General features: G+C 44.3%; 1 protein-coding gene across 1 annotated transcript in view; it reads right to left on the reverse strand.

Annotated features, from left to right (window-relative positions):
• Positions 1–17551, reverse strand: part of LOC131263942 (retinal homeobox protein Rx) — a 40813-nt gene extending 23262 nt beyond the window's left edge. The window contains exons 1-4 of the mRNA XM_058266227.1: positions 17338–17551; positions 17106–17219; positions 5785–7128; positions 5529–5695 (exon numbers count right to left, since the gene is read on the reverse strand). Coding sequence (XP_058122210.1) covers positions 5529–5695; positions 5785–7128; positions 17106–17219; positions 17338–17551 — 1839 coding nt within the window. The remainder of the gene's footprint in view (positions 1–5528; positions 5696–5784; positions 7129–17105; positions 17220–17337) is intronic.
• Positions 17552–18709: the final 1158 nt, after the last annotated feature.

The following is an 18709-nucleotide window of genomic DNA, read 5'->3' on the forward strand; positions in this document are numbered from 1 at the left end:
GCGTAACCTTAGCGCAACACACAACACGCGATTCGGGGCGACACTAATTAATTTAATTATTTCAACTAATGTGAACTATTTGAAGATGCTATCTAAAGTGTCGTTCACCAGGCAATATGCGTCCCGCTTCCCGAGTCCAGCGGGCGCGAATGACTCTTTATCATGTGAGCCATTTAAAACGCCTGTGAGTCCAAGGACCTTTTTCCTGCCATCCTTTTCCCCCCGCGCGATATGTCTGGTATGAAATGTGAAACTTTGTGTACATTGCTACACGGTTCCCCCTCTGTAACGGTCGTAAACTGGTAACCGACAGCAGAGACAGCTTAATTGTAGCTACGAGCCCGAAAGCCGCCAACGATCCTGGCCGACGATGTGTCACAATCGTCCGCGCGACCGTGAGACGAAGGATGTCACTCGCCCTTCGATCGGCCGTTCGTGATCGTTCGCGATTGTGATTATTTATGATTATTTAATTGGTGTGTCGTTTTAGGAATTAAATTTTGATTTACCGTGGCGTGGAGCAGCGTGAACGCCCCGGAAGCGCCTACGTGGAAACGTGCGGAACCACAAAGTCTGAGCCATGGAAGGAAAACAAACAAGGTCGGAATTGTGTATCGCACGGAAAGCGAGTGGACCAGCGTCCGTGTCCGTGTTCGGGACCAGCAAACGGCTGGGTCTATGGCTGCCACGCAAACGACCGCTACTAATTGCAGTGCTATCAGACTCATCGTAGCCCCCTTTCGTTTGGAGCCAGCAATAATTGAAAGAAAGTGCCCACATGCGCATAGTGCTACCCTGTTGGACGAGTTCCCAGCACACCATAACCGGCCACTTCTTAGGCTCACCTATTTAATTCACCGTACGTTCTTTGATAGTTTGTTTTCCATGATCCGCTAACTGCGCTGCACCGATGCACCGATTGCACTTTTTCAATTTTCATAATGGGCATTTCGCATACGAGCTGCAAGGATGCATCCATGACCATGGCTAGACGAGGTAGTTTTGACGCAGTCCTGCAATGGAAATGCTTCACAGGAGACTCAAGGGGAGAGGAAAATAGAACCCAAGGCTGGCAACGGTTGGCAGAAATTAAATCAAAGCTCAATTTAAATTAAATTAAACTCAATTGTACTTATGGCGTAATCGTGATTGCTAAACGATGTGAAATGCGCACCCGGCAGGATGTGTGGGGTACCTTCATGTGTTTTGTGAGTATATGGTAGGTTTTTTTTTCTAAGTATTTGTTCCTCGTAGAAAAAAGCCACGAGTTAATTGTGGGTCCCTGACGGAAGTGGAAAATCACGCGGTTTGGAGCCACAACGCATGCACCTGGCGTACATTTGCGTACGCCTAATAGGCTTTGTGGGGCACCGTTCCGGAGCGGTCCGAGGAAGGTTTTCCCGGGCAGATAACGGGGGTCAATTACCATGTTGCTCCCCTTCCCCAACTCTTTGCCCCTTCTTACTTGTTCATAATTTGTTATAATTGTTTCAGTTTCTATTATGCTAATTTAACGTGACAGGTTCAAGCCGACGGCCAATCGATCGCTCTATTGACCGGCTGTACACCACTGTGGTGGGCTTTAACCCGGACGCTCACTAGCAGGAAAATCGATACCGATAATAACGGTCTGTTTATCCTTTTATTGCTGTTTTTTTACCTGTAAGGTCAGACGGGCGCTTATCAAATAGGAATCATTTATGCAACAACAGTTCAACAGACACGGGTGAGTGTAATTAAATTTCGCTAGAACATTGCTTGCAATTTAATATTCACATGAACCCCTATTTAAAACTGTTACGGGAGTTATGCACGAGCTATAATGAATCATTAGCGCTAGACAAAGGGAAATAAATAACAATCACGAAACAACACACTCCGAAGCTGCTTGTTAACTGTCACTAAAGGCGCCACGTTTTTCTTTTTTGTTAACTAACAAAATTCCACGACGGATAGTCCCCAAAATCCTCCGTCACCTCCAAAGGGGGGTAACGAAAATGTGTTTTCATCGACATAAATCAAAACTATATATCTAACGCCCCAGATTGAAACGCTTTTCCACCGCACTGTAGGGCATACAATTGGTACTCTCGGTGCAAATCTTGTACGAATAAAACGCAAATAACAACCGACGCGCGAGTTGCATGTCCCAACATCGTTCGTCAAAATCACTAAACGATTTTCGCAGCGACACCGAGATTGAAATTGCTTTTTTGCCAACTTTTTGAGCAATCGCGCGCCAAGAGTCGAAAGAAAAATGTGAACACACCACGTTCACTTACTTTGACTACTAGCAACTGACCCTGCCGCGTCTCCGGTTGGGTTTGTTTACTTTATGGTGTGATTTTTTTCTCTTTTCTTTAGGTCGTTTTCCTGTTTCCTTTTTCTTTTTCCATCAGCGAACCTTTAACACCATGCTGTCAATTTATTTTAGTGTACAACTATAGGACTTCTTTTTTGTTAATTTTCCAAAAAATCTTCCCCTGCATGCGCGCGTGCGCACACTCCGGACCGGGGCAAGCTTTGGTAAATTGAATTTGAATAAATAACATTCGACCGAAATTGAATTATATTTTGCGAGGGAAAAAAGGCGTCACATGCCTTTTAGCACCCGACGATCGACGTGAGAGGAAGCCTACAAAAAATCTCCTTTCAGGCTGCCGTGCGCGTTCGATCCGATAGGTTCGCTCTTTCCCAGCGATGGCGAACAGTCGATCCAAATGCCTACGAACAGCGTGTCATCGTGAAAAGTGTATTTTGTGCAATTCCTTTTTTTGTTTTTTCATTCCTAGCCATGCGGCAGGGTATGTGAACGCAGTACGGAGCAACGGACGGAGCGTTGAAAATTGAAAAAACTTTTCCCAGAGTCCTTTCAGCGTCAATTTATGACGTGTCGTCGAGCTGCCGAAAAGCAAAACGAACCAAACACGACGACTGTAAAAGTTAAAATTTTGACACAGACAAACTATGAAGACAAGAATAAATGCTTTCCCCACCACGGACCGGGACACTAGGGGGATGGAAGTGCGCCCGGTAGAAAGTTTTCCGAGCGAGAGTAGAAAAATTGACAGATAAAGCGCGTCACCGCGACTCTTGCGGACATGGCTCCCTTGCCCTGAGGAAGCCCTGTGGAGGAGGGAAGGTGTTGCATGGAACTAGAAATTAATTCGGCGCGATCTACCACACAGGCGGGCGGAATCTTTTCCCCCTCCCAGTGGTTTTCCCCCCCAGATAATGTTTCCTGTGACGAAACGTCACTTTGAGGTTATGTTCCGGTGAAACGCGAAATTCAATTTCACTTCCACAAACAAAGGCGATGGGTGTGGTGCTGGCAGTGGCAGCACGGTGAGGAAGGCAGTGGCAGCACGAGCATGCCACCGACGGAACCGGTTTGCCAGTATTGACTAAACAGCTCCATCACCTCGTGTTCCTCGTTTGAGTTCGTTTTTCGCGGATCCTAAAAGAGGAGGGGAAAAGGGATTCCCAAACGACCCCGCCAGGAGAACAATTTTCCGTATTGTTGCTCCACTAAATTGCAATCGCGAGCGTCGCGCGAGGAGTCACTTTGCGTTCGTGAGAATGTGAGCAGCTATTACGGGCTTGACAGCAAAGGCAAAGGTTCGTGTGTGCATCCTTCATTCGAGCTGCCGTCATTTGGGGTTGGTTTTCCCGCTCGCCGGCACACTCGGCACGGCAGGTTGACGGTCCCCCACCGTCACAGGTGACTTTACAGCGTGCATATGCATACCCTGAACTGCACTTTCAAAGAAGTGTCTATGCAGTTTGACTTTGGGCAGGGAAAGGAACAACATTGCGACGTTCAACTGGCACAATATTGGTAGTGATCGATAAGGATTTGTAAAAATCAATCGTCTGCTATTTGGAATCCAGATAGAACGCAACCACTACTGCTTCATGGAATTGCATGAAGTAAATTGATTAGAAACATTATAATGATCTAAGCATATACCTCACCCCATGCACTGCTGCGAATGTGATGCAATCATAAAGTCAAGTTAATATTTGACACAAATTAGGTTCCCTCGTACATCAACCCAGCATCAACCGCTCGAGGGGTTAGCAGGTCTTTTGATGTGTTTTGAAAGGACACAAACACACATTCAAGAATGAAGAGAGAAGAAAAATCACATTCCCTGGAGTTGACAGCATTGAAATATTGACAGATGTACGACGGAGCTCTTCCACTTATCCGACGCACAATCTGGCGAAGAGGACGAAGGGTGTGTCCTGCAATAGTTGACGGATTCGGTCACGGTTTTTGTTGTTGATGGTTGTTAAAAATCGATTATGACAGTTACCATTTAGGTTAAGAGTGCCGATGGCCATATGTATTATATGGGATTAGAAGAAAAGTATTGCAATGAGCACTTAGTAAATTCTCAGGATGCGACATGGTTACATAAATTCATGTTTAGTCAAAGAAAAGTGAAATATTGAGTAAATGTCATGAGTCTAATTTTCAGTTGAGACATTTTCATAATTTTTCAATCGTAAAATCAACATTATCCATTTTTTTGGATCATAGTTCGTGTTAAAATTAATCATTAAACGGGTATAATGTAATTTAACATTTTGAAATAATTTAAAATCGATAGCAATTGCTTGGTTATGTTAAGAATAACATAAAAAATCTGATTTAAATACAAAGTTTGCTTTTAATATTTTCTTTTAAGAGGTTGAATAAATTGCATAACTTGGTATGCCTTTGGATACGTCCAATAAATACTTGCAATAAAATTGATAAAGCAAGAAGATAGACTTGCGCATGATATTGAAATAGATTTTTCCATTCATTCATAAACAAAATATTTTAAAGTCAAATCACACTTAGAAGCAGCATCTAGGGTTCCCGTTATAATTATTAGCGAGTTGACGCGAGGAGGAAACATCAAAACGCAACAATTACAAAATTTTAATAAACCCTGACTCGCACCCTATTCCGTGCACCCTTCCAGGGTTTTCACTTCCACGCAGGGGTGGTGTTTGGTAATCGTATTCATATGATGGTAAATTGAAAACTCAATTACCGCTGCGATTTCCCGGGCCATCCAGGCCATCCCGGAAGCGGAAAAAGACCGACCGTAAAAAAGGGTGGGTGAATTAAGCGAAAGCAAGAAAAAAAGAAACCATGAAAATACTCCCAATTCGAGCGGGAAGCGTCCGATAGAATCACTGGCGAGGAGGAATACGGAACCACGTCACGCAGTTTCAAAATTGCGCGCTTCACCGAAGCCGCAGGCATTGATCAAAGCTGACAAAATAAACAAACCAAAGCCCGGGGACATACTTCCGGGGAGGGGGCGTGTTTTTCTTGACAAAAGTCCTCATAGTTTGAGACCACGTAACGAGATGATTTTCTATTGTATCGGTGAATATGATTGGTGTCGATTTGGAGCCCCCCGAGATGCAGCTGGGCCGGCCTACTCCAGATGTCGCGAAGGAGGACGTTCCGGTCGGGAAAAAAAACTTTCCCAAACATCACAACAATACACTCGTTAGACACCTACCTGCACCCGCACCTCCGGCAAATTGACTTTCATCGCCAGCTCCTCCCGGGAGTAGACGTCCGGGTAGTGGCTCTTCTCGAATGCCCGCTCGAGCTCGTGCAGCTGGTAGGTGGTGAAGGTGGTCCGGTTGCGCCGATGTTTCTTTTTCGAGCAGTTTTCATCACCTCCTACGGGAGCGAGAGGAAACAAAACCGGGGAGGGTAAGAAAACGGAATCCGTCGAGGTCCAGGTCCGTCGGGAGACGTCGGGATCTTACCTTCATCGTCGCTGCCGGAACCAACTTTTTCGCCCTGCTCGCTGGACGTGGTCTGATTGAGTTCCTCGCTGGACGCGTAGCTCACGCCACCGTCGTCGGCCGTCTTGTCCGCGCTCCCGCTGTCCGTCGACTGTCGGTGGGGGCTGTACTCGTCCGCCGCGGGGTTGCCACTGTTGGCCCCTGCGGACGAGCCGAGTTGTTGCTGCTGCGACGCCGACGAAGGTGAGGGTTGTTGCGGATGTTGTGATTGCGAATGATGCTGCTGCTGCTGCTGTTGTTGGTGAAGGGCCTGAAGCTGCTGCTGCTGCTGCTGTTGCTGGTGATGATGGTGGTGATGGTGCTGTTGGTGATGATGATGCTGCTGTTCCGCCTGCTCGTAGGCCGCTGCCTGTCGGGCGCGGAGTTCGTCGAAATTTTTCATATAATCGAAACTATTAGCCCTAATTGATTTATCGGCTGACTCATGCAGCTTATTATATTTGTTAATGGAGCTGTCGGATGGATTGCTTGCGGTGCCGTCCGGCAGCAGAACCGCACCACTACCGCCACCATCTCCGTCGCCATTTCCGCCCTCCGCCCCGGTGCGCTCGTCACCTTCCCGCACACGATCGTACTTGCGCTTGAGGCTCCCGCCGGAGCTTCCATTACCGGCCGGGGGCGAAAGATCTTCCTCGTACTCACCACCACCACCCCCCGGCGCTCCATCCTCGGGTGTTCCGTCGACCCCTCCGCCGTACTTGCCACCACCGCCAGCGCCGTAGCCCAGCGCGGCGACGCCCCGATAGTTGCGATCGATGAAGTACTTGTTCGTCTCCTTGAGCGTCTTCATGTACTCGAGCTCGGCCAGGGACGGATGGGGGACTTGGGGGCCGAGGGCGGGATGCGGTGCATGGTGCAGCGCGGTCAGTTGATGGTGCTGCTGTTGCTGCTGAGGTGTTGGCGAAGGCAGCTGATTATGGGCGTGATGTTGCTGCTGCTGCTGCTGTTGGTGAAGCTGCTGCTGCAGATGACTGTGGTGGTGCGGATGGTGCTGCTGATGGTGCGGATGCAGATGGGGAGAGGCCACTGCGTGATGGTGATGGTGGAGGTGGTGCGGCTGTGGCTGATGGTGCAGCACACCCTGGCCGGACGCCGGATCGAGCGAGGCCGCCGCGACCAGGTCGAGCGATTTGATGTGACTCTGGTAATTGGCTAACTGCTGCTGATACTTGTCCGGACTGGACGGGCTACCGAGGCCACCGTAGGCCGTGGGCAGTTGCGCCTTCGCCATCATCTGCTGCTGATCGCACAGCTTGATCTGGCTCAGGGGCGATGCGCTGAGATCGGTTGCATCACTGGAGTCTCCTGCAACGGGATGACGGACGCGGCCGAAGATAGAAGGATTATTAATACACAATTTCAATCCGGCTGCCAATCATTGTCGGGTTAGATTTGATTTGATAGGACAGTGTTGGAGTGGATACGTCTATAAACATGGATTATAATATTATTCTAATCTTTTAATTCAACAATACAAACAATACACTAAAGTACTATTTGTTTTGAGAATCAAACTTCAAACCCTGAGCATAATTAAATTTTTAGAAAAAAAAGTCAAATTACACAGATTAATAAAAGTGTTTTACTACATCTTCAGAAAATGTGAGTAACTATACATACAAATATCTCATTAACATAGGATAGAGCGTAAAATACAACTGACATTCTAGTAGAACAATATTTTTCTACGTGAAAGATTATTCAAATTGTTACTAAATCAATTACAATAAAAAAGGATTCAGCACAAATTAACGAAAAAGAAACAGAATTATTAAAAATATTGAAATCAAACTAATACATGTGCAAAACAAAACGGATAGAGTAATAAAAATAAACAACGAGGATGTTCATAATGAGTTGACGGAAATGGTTCAATTCATCTTGACTTTACACAACCACAAATATGACACGATTAGTATCGATAACATTATCACTAGTCTTACTGATTGATGTACACAAATTATCCACTTGCCACGATTGACTTTCTATGAAGCCGTTAATCAAATTAAACACGCATCACTGATCAAGCCACTAGAAAGCGGTCGAGCACAAACATAAATATACCGGACGGATAAATTTAACATGGGAGTGCAATCTGTTGTGAACTACCACATTGTTTTGTTTTTTTTTTCGTTCAATGTATTTTGACACATGATGAAAAACATGCATCTATTTCAATAAAGGTCGTTAAAATAAAAATTCCATTGTTGTATGTATTCAATGTTCTAGGCTGAAACACATAAACAATGAAAAGACACAACACAAACGTGCTGTTGAACAATTTCACCAGCATTCTTTTATCACAGGCAAGGTGCAAATAGCTCCTTAATCGAAATTTGGCAAGCAAAACACGTTATACGTTGCAAACTGGCCGTAATTTTTCGCCTAACTCGAATCGCGTGTCTAGTAATGTCTTGCCAAAAGCTTTCGATGGCAGGACAGAAGGAAGAAGTAACGAAAACGCCCAAAAATCCCAACAACAATACCGTTTTGCCCTTTGTGTAGTTTGAGCTTTCCAATTTAACCCAACCTGTTCGTGAGTATTTCCCCGGCGGAGCGAGTGTTTCTTGAAATTACTTTTCGAGGCAAAGCATTCCTTGCGATTCCTTGTTGGATTTCTTGTAAGCGATCGTCTTGAAAGTCGCAAACGGAATGAATTTGCCAGAGCTACCACGGGCAAACGTAGCCATATCTTCTCACCCGGGCACGGAGAAGCGCGCGGACCGGAATTCAAGAAATGTAATTTACCAGCGTGAAAGATCCAATTTGGGGGGCCATACTTTGGCACCCTGCCCGGCGGCAACAGCACAATCCGCGCTCGTCCCTCGTTGAAATGCATTCCGTTCGCGACGCGAGCCGTGGCCTGCCTTGGGCCACGCGAAAAACTCGAGGAAAACGCGTGGTTATTTTTGACAAATTAATTACATGGCACCCCTTTTTTTCGGGGAAAATGAGCATTTTTGAACCGATCCGCTTTGCCGCTCAAGCAGATGGAGGATTGCAGCAACATGGGAGCAAACCCCTGGAACCACCGTTGCCGGACCACATGCCCGGAAAACCCCGAGGAGGTTTCATGTCCCTGATTTTCCTTTGCCTTTTCCAACTCTTTCCATTTCCTCGGCTAGGTTTAGGCTTCGCATGTCAAAGCGTCATAACGCTACGGTGTGGGGAAATTGTTTGTGCTTTACTTTAATGGAAGCCAGTTTTCTTTTTTCCTTCTATAACCCACGTTTTCATTATCCTTACGCGCCTTCAGTGGGGGTACGGCAGGGTTCAGCGCTTTACCTTCCGTGTTTAAAACAGAGTGGGATGAAATGGTGCATTTTCCATGAAAAAAGGAAACCAGAAAGATCTACACCGGAAAACCTTCCGGACGGAAAAAGGGGAAAACGTGGGTCGGGAAATTCTAATCTAAATTGTGCTCAAATTCAATTTAATTGAGAGTGATTTAACGTTCATGATTTAGTTGTCGCTTCTAATTCACCCGCCTCTCGATCCGTTCGAAGAGCCCGACACATAAACTCGTTTGACGCCAAGGGGAAAACCACCGGCGTGCGTGTTAACTGTCCTTCGCCAATGGAGGGTTTTTTTTCCTGTGCCTTTGGGGGCTGCAGGTTTCCTACTTCGAGCTGACTCGGCTCGAGTGTCGGGTGTGAGATAGCGCGCCAATAATAAAAACGAAACGTTAAACGACGGTATCAAATGCAATCCATTAGTGGAAGTCACTGTAAATCTAGTGTTAACATCATTCGTGTCTAACGATTAGGAGTTTTTGGGGTTTTTCACTTTACGTGCCTCCGGTTTGTTGGTGCGCCGGTCCAATCAGGGACAATTTTGGACACGAATCCTGATCCTGGTCTCCTCTTGTTCTCCACCGTAGGTTTTTTTTTCCTACCAATTTCCCACCAAAGTCTCCCATGCTTCGACGCAGTTTGTCGCTCTCATTTTTCGGTGCGAATGGAAAGCGTTATCTTGATGAACTGTCAATATATCGTTTCGATATCAAGCGGTTCTACCAGCGCGGTCTCTCACAACCGGGCTCGAGGATTGACAGGTGCCCGAAACGACTTTTCGACGTAAACTCAACCGAAGGTACACACGAACCGAGAGGACGAACTTAATCGAAGTTCGATATAAAGTTGTCAATTAGGGACGCATTAAAAGCGAATAAAAGGATCATGACGGCCTTCTGGTGGCGAAGCCGGGAGGATTACGAAACTGGACCAGAAAAACAGAGGACAACTTAAATCCTATGAAAGAGGGCTCGATGGGTTGAGGTAGATTAGATTAGGTTATTAGCGCCGCTTAGTAAAGTAATGCTTGTAGGATATTTTTAAAAGGCTTCAATTAATTGTCATCTGGCGATAGCAATTTGCTACACGACAACCAAAAGAGCGATCATATTTTACTTAGAAAATTTACAGAAATGATTAAAAATACAAATCTAGAAATGTCTAACGATTGAGCTGAGCTGAACTCAGAGATACTTTAATTTTCTGAATAAAATATATGTGCTGTCCTTAGCGTTTAGAGCTTATATATTAATAATTTCATCATATCATTCCATGCTTCAAGCACAGTTGCCATGCAAGTTTCTTTAAAATACTATGATTAAATATTTTCCTACATCACTCGAAGACGGTGTTGAAAATTGCTGCTAAGTGAATAATTAGTTTGTTGGCAAACTATCCCGACTTGTATACATTGTTCGTCCATTAACCACCACAAAAAAAAACACACCATAACCTGTGATGCAACATGCAAGTCACATCTTTAGTTCCCTTTCAGCTCTCTGGCTTTCTTTCCTTTCGCAACACCCTTCGAATCCTTTTTCCATTTTTGAGTTGAATCAAACGGAAAGAAACACCCAAACTAGACAACCCATCAAGGAACGGAACACGATTGTCGATTACAATCTTCAACCATGTTTCGCACCGTAGCGAGGCGGCAAACCGAACGGACAAACGAATGAACTATCAGAGATTGCTTTTAAAGCGCATGGAAGCAATAAGAAAAAGTATCTAAAACGGTGACCGTTGAGATTTTTCCTCCAGTGCGAGGAGGTCATAGATGTCCGGTTTAACGGATTTATCCGCACCAATCGCATAAAGCCCCTGTAGCGACAAGCGCATTGAAAGGGGGAAAAAAGGGAAAACCCGAAGAGGAACTGGATAACGCAGCGATTTATCGTACCTGCACTCTTGAGTTTTAATTCTTGATAATCTGCTTGTTGTTTCTTCATGGGATTAAAAGGTTTTACGATCCCAGTTTCGATAAAATGCATCGCGTAGCATAAATTGATTTATTTTATGAGTCGAAAGGTGGTAATATTGATGGGGTTTGATTTGATTGCAGTTTTCCTGCTCATAATTACTCCAACGCATAATTCAGAGTATTTTGTCAGAGTTTTGTGAGTGTTCAGAGATCCATTCTTGTTCCTGTAGCTAATTGTTTTCCACTCGAATACAAAATAGGGTAAGGAGGCAGTTTTCGGACTGCAAGCAAAAAGCGAACTTTCTTTACACAAAACAGGTTCCAAGAAAAATCGATACTACAACACGCTTCATTTCCACATGTCACCTTTGTTTAATAAATTAACAACCAACCTTACGTTTCCTCTAAACCTTGTGGGTTCTGCACGATCGATTACACGACGGTGAAAGGTCGCCAACGGATACGCATGGGGCGAATGGTGGTACGATTTAAAAACTTGTCACAAAGCTTTGCTGGTTTGCTTTTCCAAACCCCACGCGAGTAAGAAAAATATGGAAAATTATCCCGCTGACAGGTGACTGGAATGGTCACGAGATCTAGACGTCACGATAACCACCCAGCGGCTCGGCATTCGATTTGTTTTTCTAATTAATCCCTGCATTCCGGGCAACAGGCACACATACCCACATCGTTCACGAAACGAGAAGGGAAATGTTCGTTATGTTCGGTCGGGCAGCTCGTACAAATACGTTTATAATTGCTGTACGTTGATTAATCGATGCAATGAAATGTTCTAGCTAAGTGGGAGACTTCCCTCTGTGCCTAAGAAACCTAACGCGAAAGGAGCAGTTTTCAAGTTTCTGGCGGTGAGGCAGACTGAGTGAGTGGCAAATTTATTCACAAACCCGTGCAACAATCTGAAGGCTTTGCCGCATGTGGTTTAATTTGATTAATTCAATGTCGTTTGACATGTTTGTGGAAAATTTGTGGAGCGCAGCAGGAGAGGGTCGCGTTTGTTGAACATTATTAATTGTTCTTAGCAAAAAATATTGAATAATTAAATACCAATCGAGACAGTTCTCTCAATGTTCAAATGTTAGCTTAATTGAATACAGACGGAAAACAATCTTCATACCGTTGGAGAAAATATCCAATGACCGTACGAAACGAGAAATAATTTCCAATGGCTAGGAAGAGACCTTTGTTTAAATCTAGCCCTAATCCCCAAAGAAATCGAACCACTTTATCTGGTCAATCGATGCTAATTGGCAATCCTCTATCCTTCGACAAACATTATACCCCCAGTGAGGCCCCCAATTGTCTTTCTCTAGGTGATTCGATCGGTTTGACAACGTAATTGCATAATATTGCGACTGATAGAGAGTTTCAAAGAAAGATCCAGTCCAGCAGTGAGAAAATAGTCTCCTTGTCGTTTTGCAGGACGGCATTTTCTATCAAATGTCCTGCTGAGACCGACGGCATGAAGAAAACATTGAAATTCCTGCTCGTTTTTGTGCTCCTCTGATTCGATTAAGAAGATACAAACACATTTGTTCGTTGGAAATGCAAGCTGCAATTTGCTGCACTCATTGTCCCAAACGGGTTGCGATTGAACACCGGTGGTATGGTGACGTCTAGGATAAAGTGGGGTTTTTCGAAGGACTTCCGCTTCAACCGAATCCGGACCAAGATATCCTGCTTGTCGCTAAACGTTATCTCACGATCGGAAGGAACCCGATGAAATGCACCTTCCTAGCAGAAGGCAAGACCGCAGAACTAAAGGGGTCCTCGTTCGCCCCTGCTGATTGAGTTAGTTTTCCATTTGGTGCAACTCTTTCATGTCTCAAATCTCCTCTTATTGGATTTCTTCCGACTCGGTTCCCGGGCCGCAAGCCGAGTGGACCGAGAGAAAAGTACCGGCTGGCTGGCGTCTAGGGCACGGGATGGCGCCTGGGAAAAGCCGACGCCATCAACCCCTGTCGCCGAAATGCTTTCCGAACGCCGGCCGATCCGGTGGCCCTTGTTTCGAAATGCGGGGGCCCCTAATTGCACTGTATCTTGCTGTTAATTTATCTAATTTGCTGTGTGTGTATGTATTTTCGGATCGGGCAGGGAAAACAATGACGCCAGAACGGAAACAACGCCGCTCCGGAACATCGAACTCATAGCTAAGTGATATTTAATACACTTTCTTGCCACGTCACGGCACGGGTCTTTTGTCGGGTGGATTGTTCTTCGGGATTTCTTTACTTCTGCCAGTTTGTAGGAGGAAAATGTGGTGTTGAACGGTCCATTTGAAGAGGTCTCGACAGCTCAGAAGACAACAGGAATAACAATTGCAAGGGTGCAGAATGAGATGAGTGTTTTTCCTTGCTCCATCTGATAAGTGTTTGTGGTTAGTGAAAGAATTAAATCCAAATAAGTAAATAAACTACATTTCTGTTTACTTTTATCTTCTTCAGCCAACATAGCCAAAGATCAAAGACAGATTGTGTCTTGGTGAAAACGATCCACCCTCTTAATCATAAGCGATTTTGAAGCTGCGTAAAATAAACGTAGACCAGGCACACAACACTTCTCATAACTATGATATAAAATAAATAAATTAAATTGAAATACATACGGCATACCCGATTGGTAGAGCAAGTAGTGCCGAGCAGGCACATTTATGCATGATTGACATGACTAATTAACCGGTGCGCAGATTCACCAAAAGAATTGGGTCAATAGCAACAGCAACTTAACTGAATGCTGCTTACGCCCAGTAAATCTGAACAAAGCTCCATTCAACCAATTTGTGCCACTCACTTTAGAGCCACTGTCGCGAGCCTTCGCTTCACAATGCTCCCCCGATCCAATTGGTGGGGACTGGCGTTGACGTACTTCATCGAGTAATAGAATTACTACAATCTACCTCTATCAACGTCTCCCCTTGAGACCAACGGTGCCACCTCTCGGGACGATGGAGTCTTCTTAATGGATGCAACATCATTATTAAGCAATCGTAACACTCATTTAATGATTAATTAAGTGCTAAACATATGCCGCGCGCAAGAGAGGGATCGATGGAGGATGGGTTGATGGGAGCAAAAGGGTAGTTTATTGTTATTTATCCGCACGTTAATGGATCGAGCAGGTCGCCGAAGCTCAGGAAACCTGCCCTGCTGTACTTTCAGCACCGAGCTATGACGCCGATGAATGTGACTCTTAATTTACCACACGTTAACCGTGATGGAAACACAGAAAGGAATTGGAGAGACTTAAAAAAAAGTGGCTTCCCTTGGAAGCCAGAACGATCTGCTGGAAATAAAGCCGTCAGGAGCACTTCTCTCCAGTAGAAAAGCAAGAAACAAGAAACAAGAAACAAGAAACAAGCGCCAAAAAAAATGACAAGTAAAAAGCGCCCGTATGGAGTAAAGAAGCGTTAATAAATCAATCAAAGAAACACTTCCCCCGGGGGCCTTTGCTGACCACTTTGGCCACCATTCAGGGCTGGAGCGAGGAAAAAAAATCGTTTGATTAATTTAGTTTTAACCATGCCACACCACGTGTTAAAATCATCGACAGCTGGACAGGTGAGCCGTCCTAAGCCGTGTTATGCTTTGCACCGCGACGAGCATAAACATCCTTCGACCGGATTCCGCTCATTTTGTTCGTGTTTTGCTCCAGTCGTTGGTGTTTTCTTCCGCTCATCGTCGACACTCGACCAATTTCAGCGCTGCCGACGGACACGGTGGCTTTTGGACCGATTTTTTTTTCGATTCCAAACCATGGCAGCCGTCGAGCGAAAGGAGATTTTAAATTGAATTAGAGATCCCTTTGGCAGGTCTGAAAAGTTCGTGATCCAATGACTTGCCCCGAACGTTGTGCAGAGCTTGGGTTTTTTGTTTTTCTTTTTCGACCAGATTCGACCAACCGTAACCGAAGCATTATTTGAGCATAAAAACCGATCCGAGAGCTTCATCAGGGCGTAGACGTGTTGATCTCCTTTCCGATTGATGGAAGCAACGTACGTTACACGCTCCATTAGACAGTTGAGTGCGCATTCGTTGGCTAAATTGGGCTAGAGTGAAGCCTTCCAAACGACCGTTTTTACTCAAACGTGCAAATATCTCCAGCAGCTGTCTCGTAATTGCTCTGCAAGGACATTAGGAAGCACCATTACGAAACCTTTCGATCACGAATCCTATGGGAAGGCGTACTGAGCGTATCGAAGCTCAATCTTTCTAGCTACGCATACGCTTTCGCATACGAGATCACATTGTTTTTCCAAGCACCACCCGAGGACGCTCCTCTGGATTGTCAGATAGTGGAACTGGATCGAGCCTGGGTTGATTGATTGGCAACTGGCAAAGATAAGGCGAGCAAAGATGGGCTCGGTTGATTGTCAGGGATAACGGGGATTTGTTAAAATCCCTAATGTCCCCACGTCTCAGCGCCAAAGGGGGAAAAGTGAAACCGAACCGGCAAATTAGCGAGACTGGTGTAACCCTTTTCTCGCACACTCTCTCTCTCACAATCGATCATCTTTCTGATCTTTGGAAAGGGTTTGAATAATTGATGTCGTGGGATTTCTCGGAACCGCAGCCCAGATTGTTGCTGCCTCGGCTCGATGGCTTGGGAGCAATTAATCAGATGCAAACAATGTGATGATAATTTGGGAATTGTTTTCGAGTGTAGATACGGTCGGTTGAAATACCCTTTATGAATGAAGGTTGTGAACCATTTGAACATGTAGAAAGCAAAAGAGGAGGAAAGGAGCAATAATACCCATTAATTATAGGGCCGGGCTGATGAGTGGAAAGTGTTTGCATTTGAATAAAAACTACAATACTTTTCTCGACACTTACATACAGAGGTCAATCAAAAGCATTGAAGGAAGTGGCAAAAAAGAAAGAAAGTAAAGGGAAATGGCAAGAGAAGAGCAATGTATGTACAAATCTGTTAGTAGTGAAATGTGGATTTGAGAATGATGTATCTTAATACAAAAGCAAAAATGGTGAGAACATTTTTGAAAATACCAAATAAGAATAAAAACTTCGTAACAAAATCAAATTAATATAGTACCAAAAGAGGAAGAAAAAGCGTTACTCCATATTGTTCCAAAAACCACAAATTAAATAGCATCAAGTTTATTTTTTATATGATTTTAGGATATGAATTTTACTATAAATGGGCAATAGACGTCAGATCTGTTGTATTTAATAACAAGTTATGTTAGATGTTTAAAGAGCAACTCTCTAAGAAACAATTTTGCAAAATATCTAACATGAAAAACGAAGCGGCATATTGAAAGCATGTTAAGTCATAATACTATATTGGATTCAAAAATATCCCTTTAAATTATGGAAAAAACAACATGTGGTGGATTTACTACAAAGAAAAACCTTTTTCTTTATGGGACCAAACAATATTAATATTCGCCAATATTGATAATCCACAAAATGTTCATATATCAACGAAAATGTGCAAATTGACAAATGGTAAAGATGTTTTTTGAATACCCCTAAGTAGCAGTATTTTTCATTGCATTGTTCACTTTTTGGAGTAAATTTAATTGGAAAAAATCAGTTGCAACAAGAAAGAAGTGTATCAGTAGTCGACTTTTACTGTATCGAAAGAAGGTTTGCTTGATTGAAATTAGAAGTCAATCTTTCTTAAAATGTTATCGTATAAAAATGGACGAAATATTTAGAACAACATGAATTTACACTGGAACCTATTAAGAAAAACAATTATTCGAAGGTATAAATTTTAATTTTTATGATATGGTTAAAAAAATTATCCATGATTAAAATTAAGATCGTTCGTAACCACCAACGGAAAACTTTTTTATCTCGTGCAAATTATGTTTTCAATTATTTTTTAATCTTTCGATAAAATACTGGAACGTTCACTCTTGAAAATTAAAACATTTTGAGGGACATGAAGATGTTAGATGTTATAGTGCACTAATTAAATTTTGTATGCATTGTTGAGTGAATGAAAAGTACATCAAATGAAAAGAACCCTTTACCTTCCTTAAAAAAAACTACGACAGAGCAATCCGTTCTAGATTAGTATCCTACCTCCATTTTCACAATTATTCAAACCTAGTATAGCGTCGATAGTGTGGCGCGGGGTGAGCGTTTGGCCGCCGGGTCCGAACTTTTTCGCCGTATCTTTGAGGAAAATCCCATTCTCTGCAAAGTCAAACGATAAGAAAAGGGGATCGCATTCGTTGAGTGTTAGAACGTCGTCGAGCTTCAGGCGGCCGATCCGCGTCCACCAAGCATTTCGAGTCGTGTAGGCGTTGCGTACCTTCGCGGAAGTTTTCCTCGATGTCGACATCCAGCTGGCCGCACTCCTTTAGCTTTTCCATGATCTTGTGAAAGTTTTTCGCATCGCGCACGTTCTCCAGCAGCTTCTGCACGTCTTCCGCCTCGTTCGGCGGGAACTGGTTGCGTGCAATCAGCTTCTCGATGAGATTCGTGAAGATCTGCTTCTGCACCTCCGACAGAGACTTGATGTCCATCGTAGGCGGGGAAAACCGGAGCGAAGCAGTACCTTCCTGCTAATCCGAATGTACCGATGGGCCACGGGTCACGGACAGTCTTTGCAGGACCGGAAACAAAATGTTCGCCTTTACGATGGAATTAACTTCACCGAACACTTTGCACGCTCATATACACATAAGAAATTATGGAAAAGATTAGTTTAGCTGGAAACCGATCACTGGACACCTTTCATCTCTCTTCAAACTAAATTGATTGCTGCTCGAAGCCCACTGAGAGCGATTTATTTTGCACAATTTTCACCTACTTTCACTTTTACCTTTACTTACTTTTTACTTAAGTACTTTATAGCATTGAAGTAAATTTCAATGTTGCTCATAATGTTTCACATATCACTGTTTACAATTTACGCTTTAAATTTTCGTGTTTCAATTAAAATATTTTCACCGATTTTCACCACTTGCGGCAAGTTGCATTATCCTTGAATCGGGTAGACGGTGCACAAACTTTGTGTTTTTCTCTTTCTTTCTTTCGTTTCTCCTCCACTCACTTGTGGTAAATTTTTCGCATTTTCCCGCTGTACCGGGCACAATTTGCATAGCACATATTCAAACGCCAGCCCGTGCAGGATGTCGTTCCGTGACACACTCCGACTCCGACTCCGACAAACGACCGAACCGAACGAACACGCGACTTTGTGGCGCACAAAACGCAACCAAACGCGCCAAAGGCAAACCGTCATCTGGCATGTTTTGGCGCTTTGGGAAGCGAAATCCTTGCGCTGCGAAACTCGACCCTCGCCGCTTGATTGAGTGTTTGCCTTGTCCCTCTCTAACATCTGTTTTCCCTTCTGCTCTCGGAGGGTGGCTTGGATGTATTATTTTCTCTCCACCCGTCTCTCGCCGTTGGCTGAACCGTGTGCTGGTGTTTGTGAGGAATTCTAGTAGGGGTGCATTTTAGGGGTTGCTGAGATTTCTTTGTGCGGTGTGTGTATACGTTATTCTCTCCCTCTCTTTTTCTCTCGGAAAATCCTTGCTCAAACGGTCCAAACCGTTGGTTGTGAACTCTTAACACACTTACTCACTTCAGTCATTCGTGTATGTGCGTGTGTGATTGCCTCAATCTTCTCCCATCATGCTCGGGATGCTGTGTGAGTGTGTACGATGGCCGCAAACACC

This window comes from Anopheles coustani, chromosome 2 (assembly GCF_943734705.1).
Source record: "Anopheles coustani chromosome 2, idAnoCousDA_361_x.2, whole genome shotgun sequence".
In the NCBI taxonomy this organism is placed as follows: Eukaryota; Metazoa; Arthropoda; class Insecta; order Diptera; family Culicidae; genus Anopheles; species Anopheles coustani.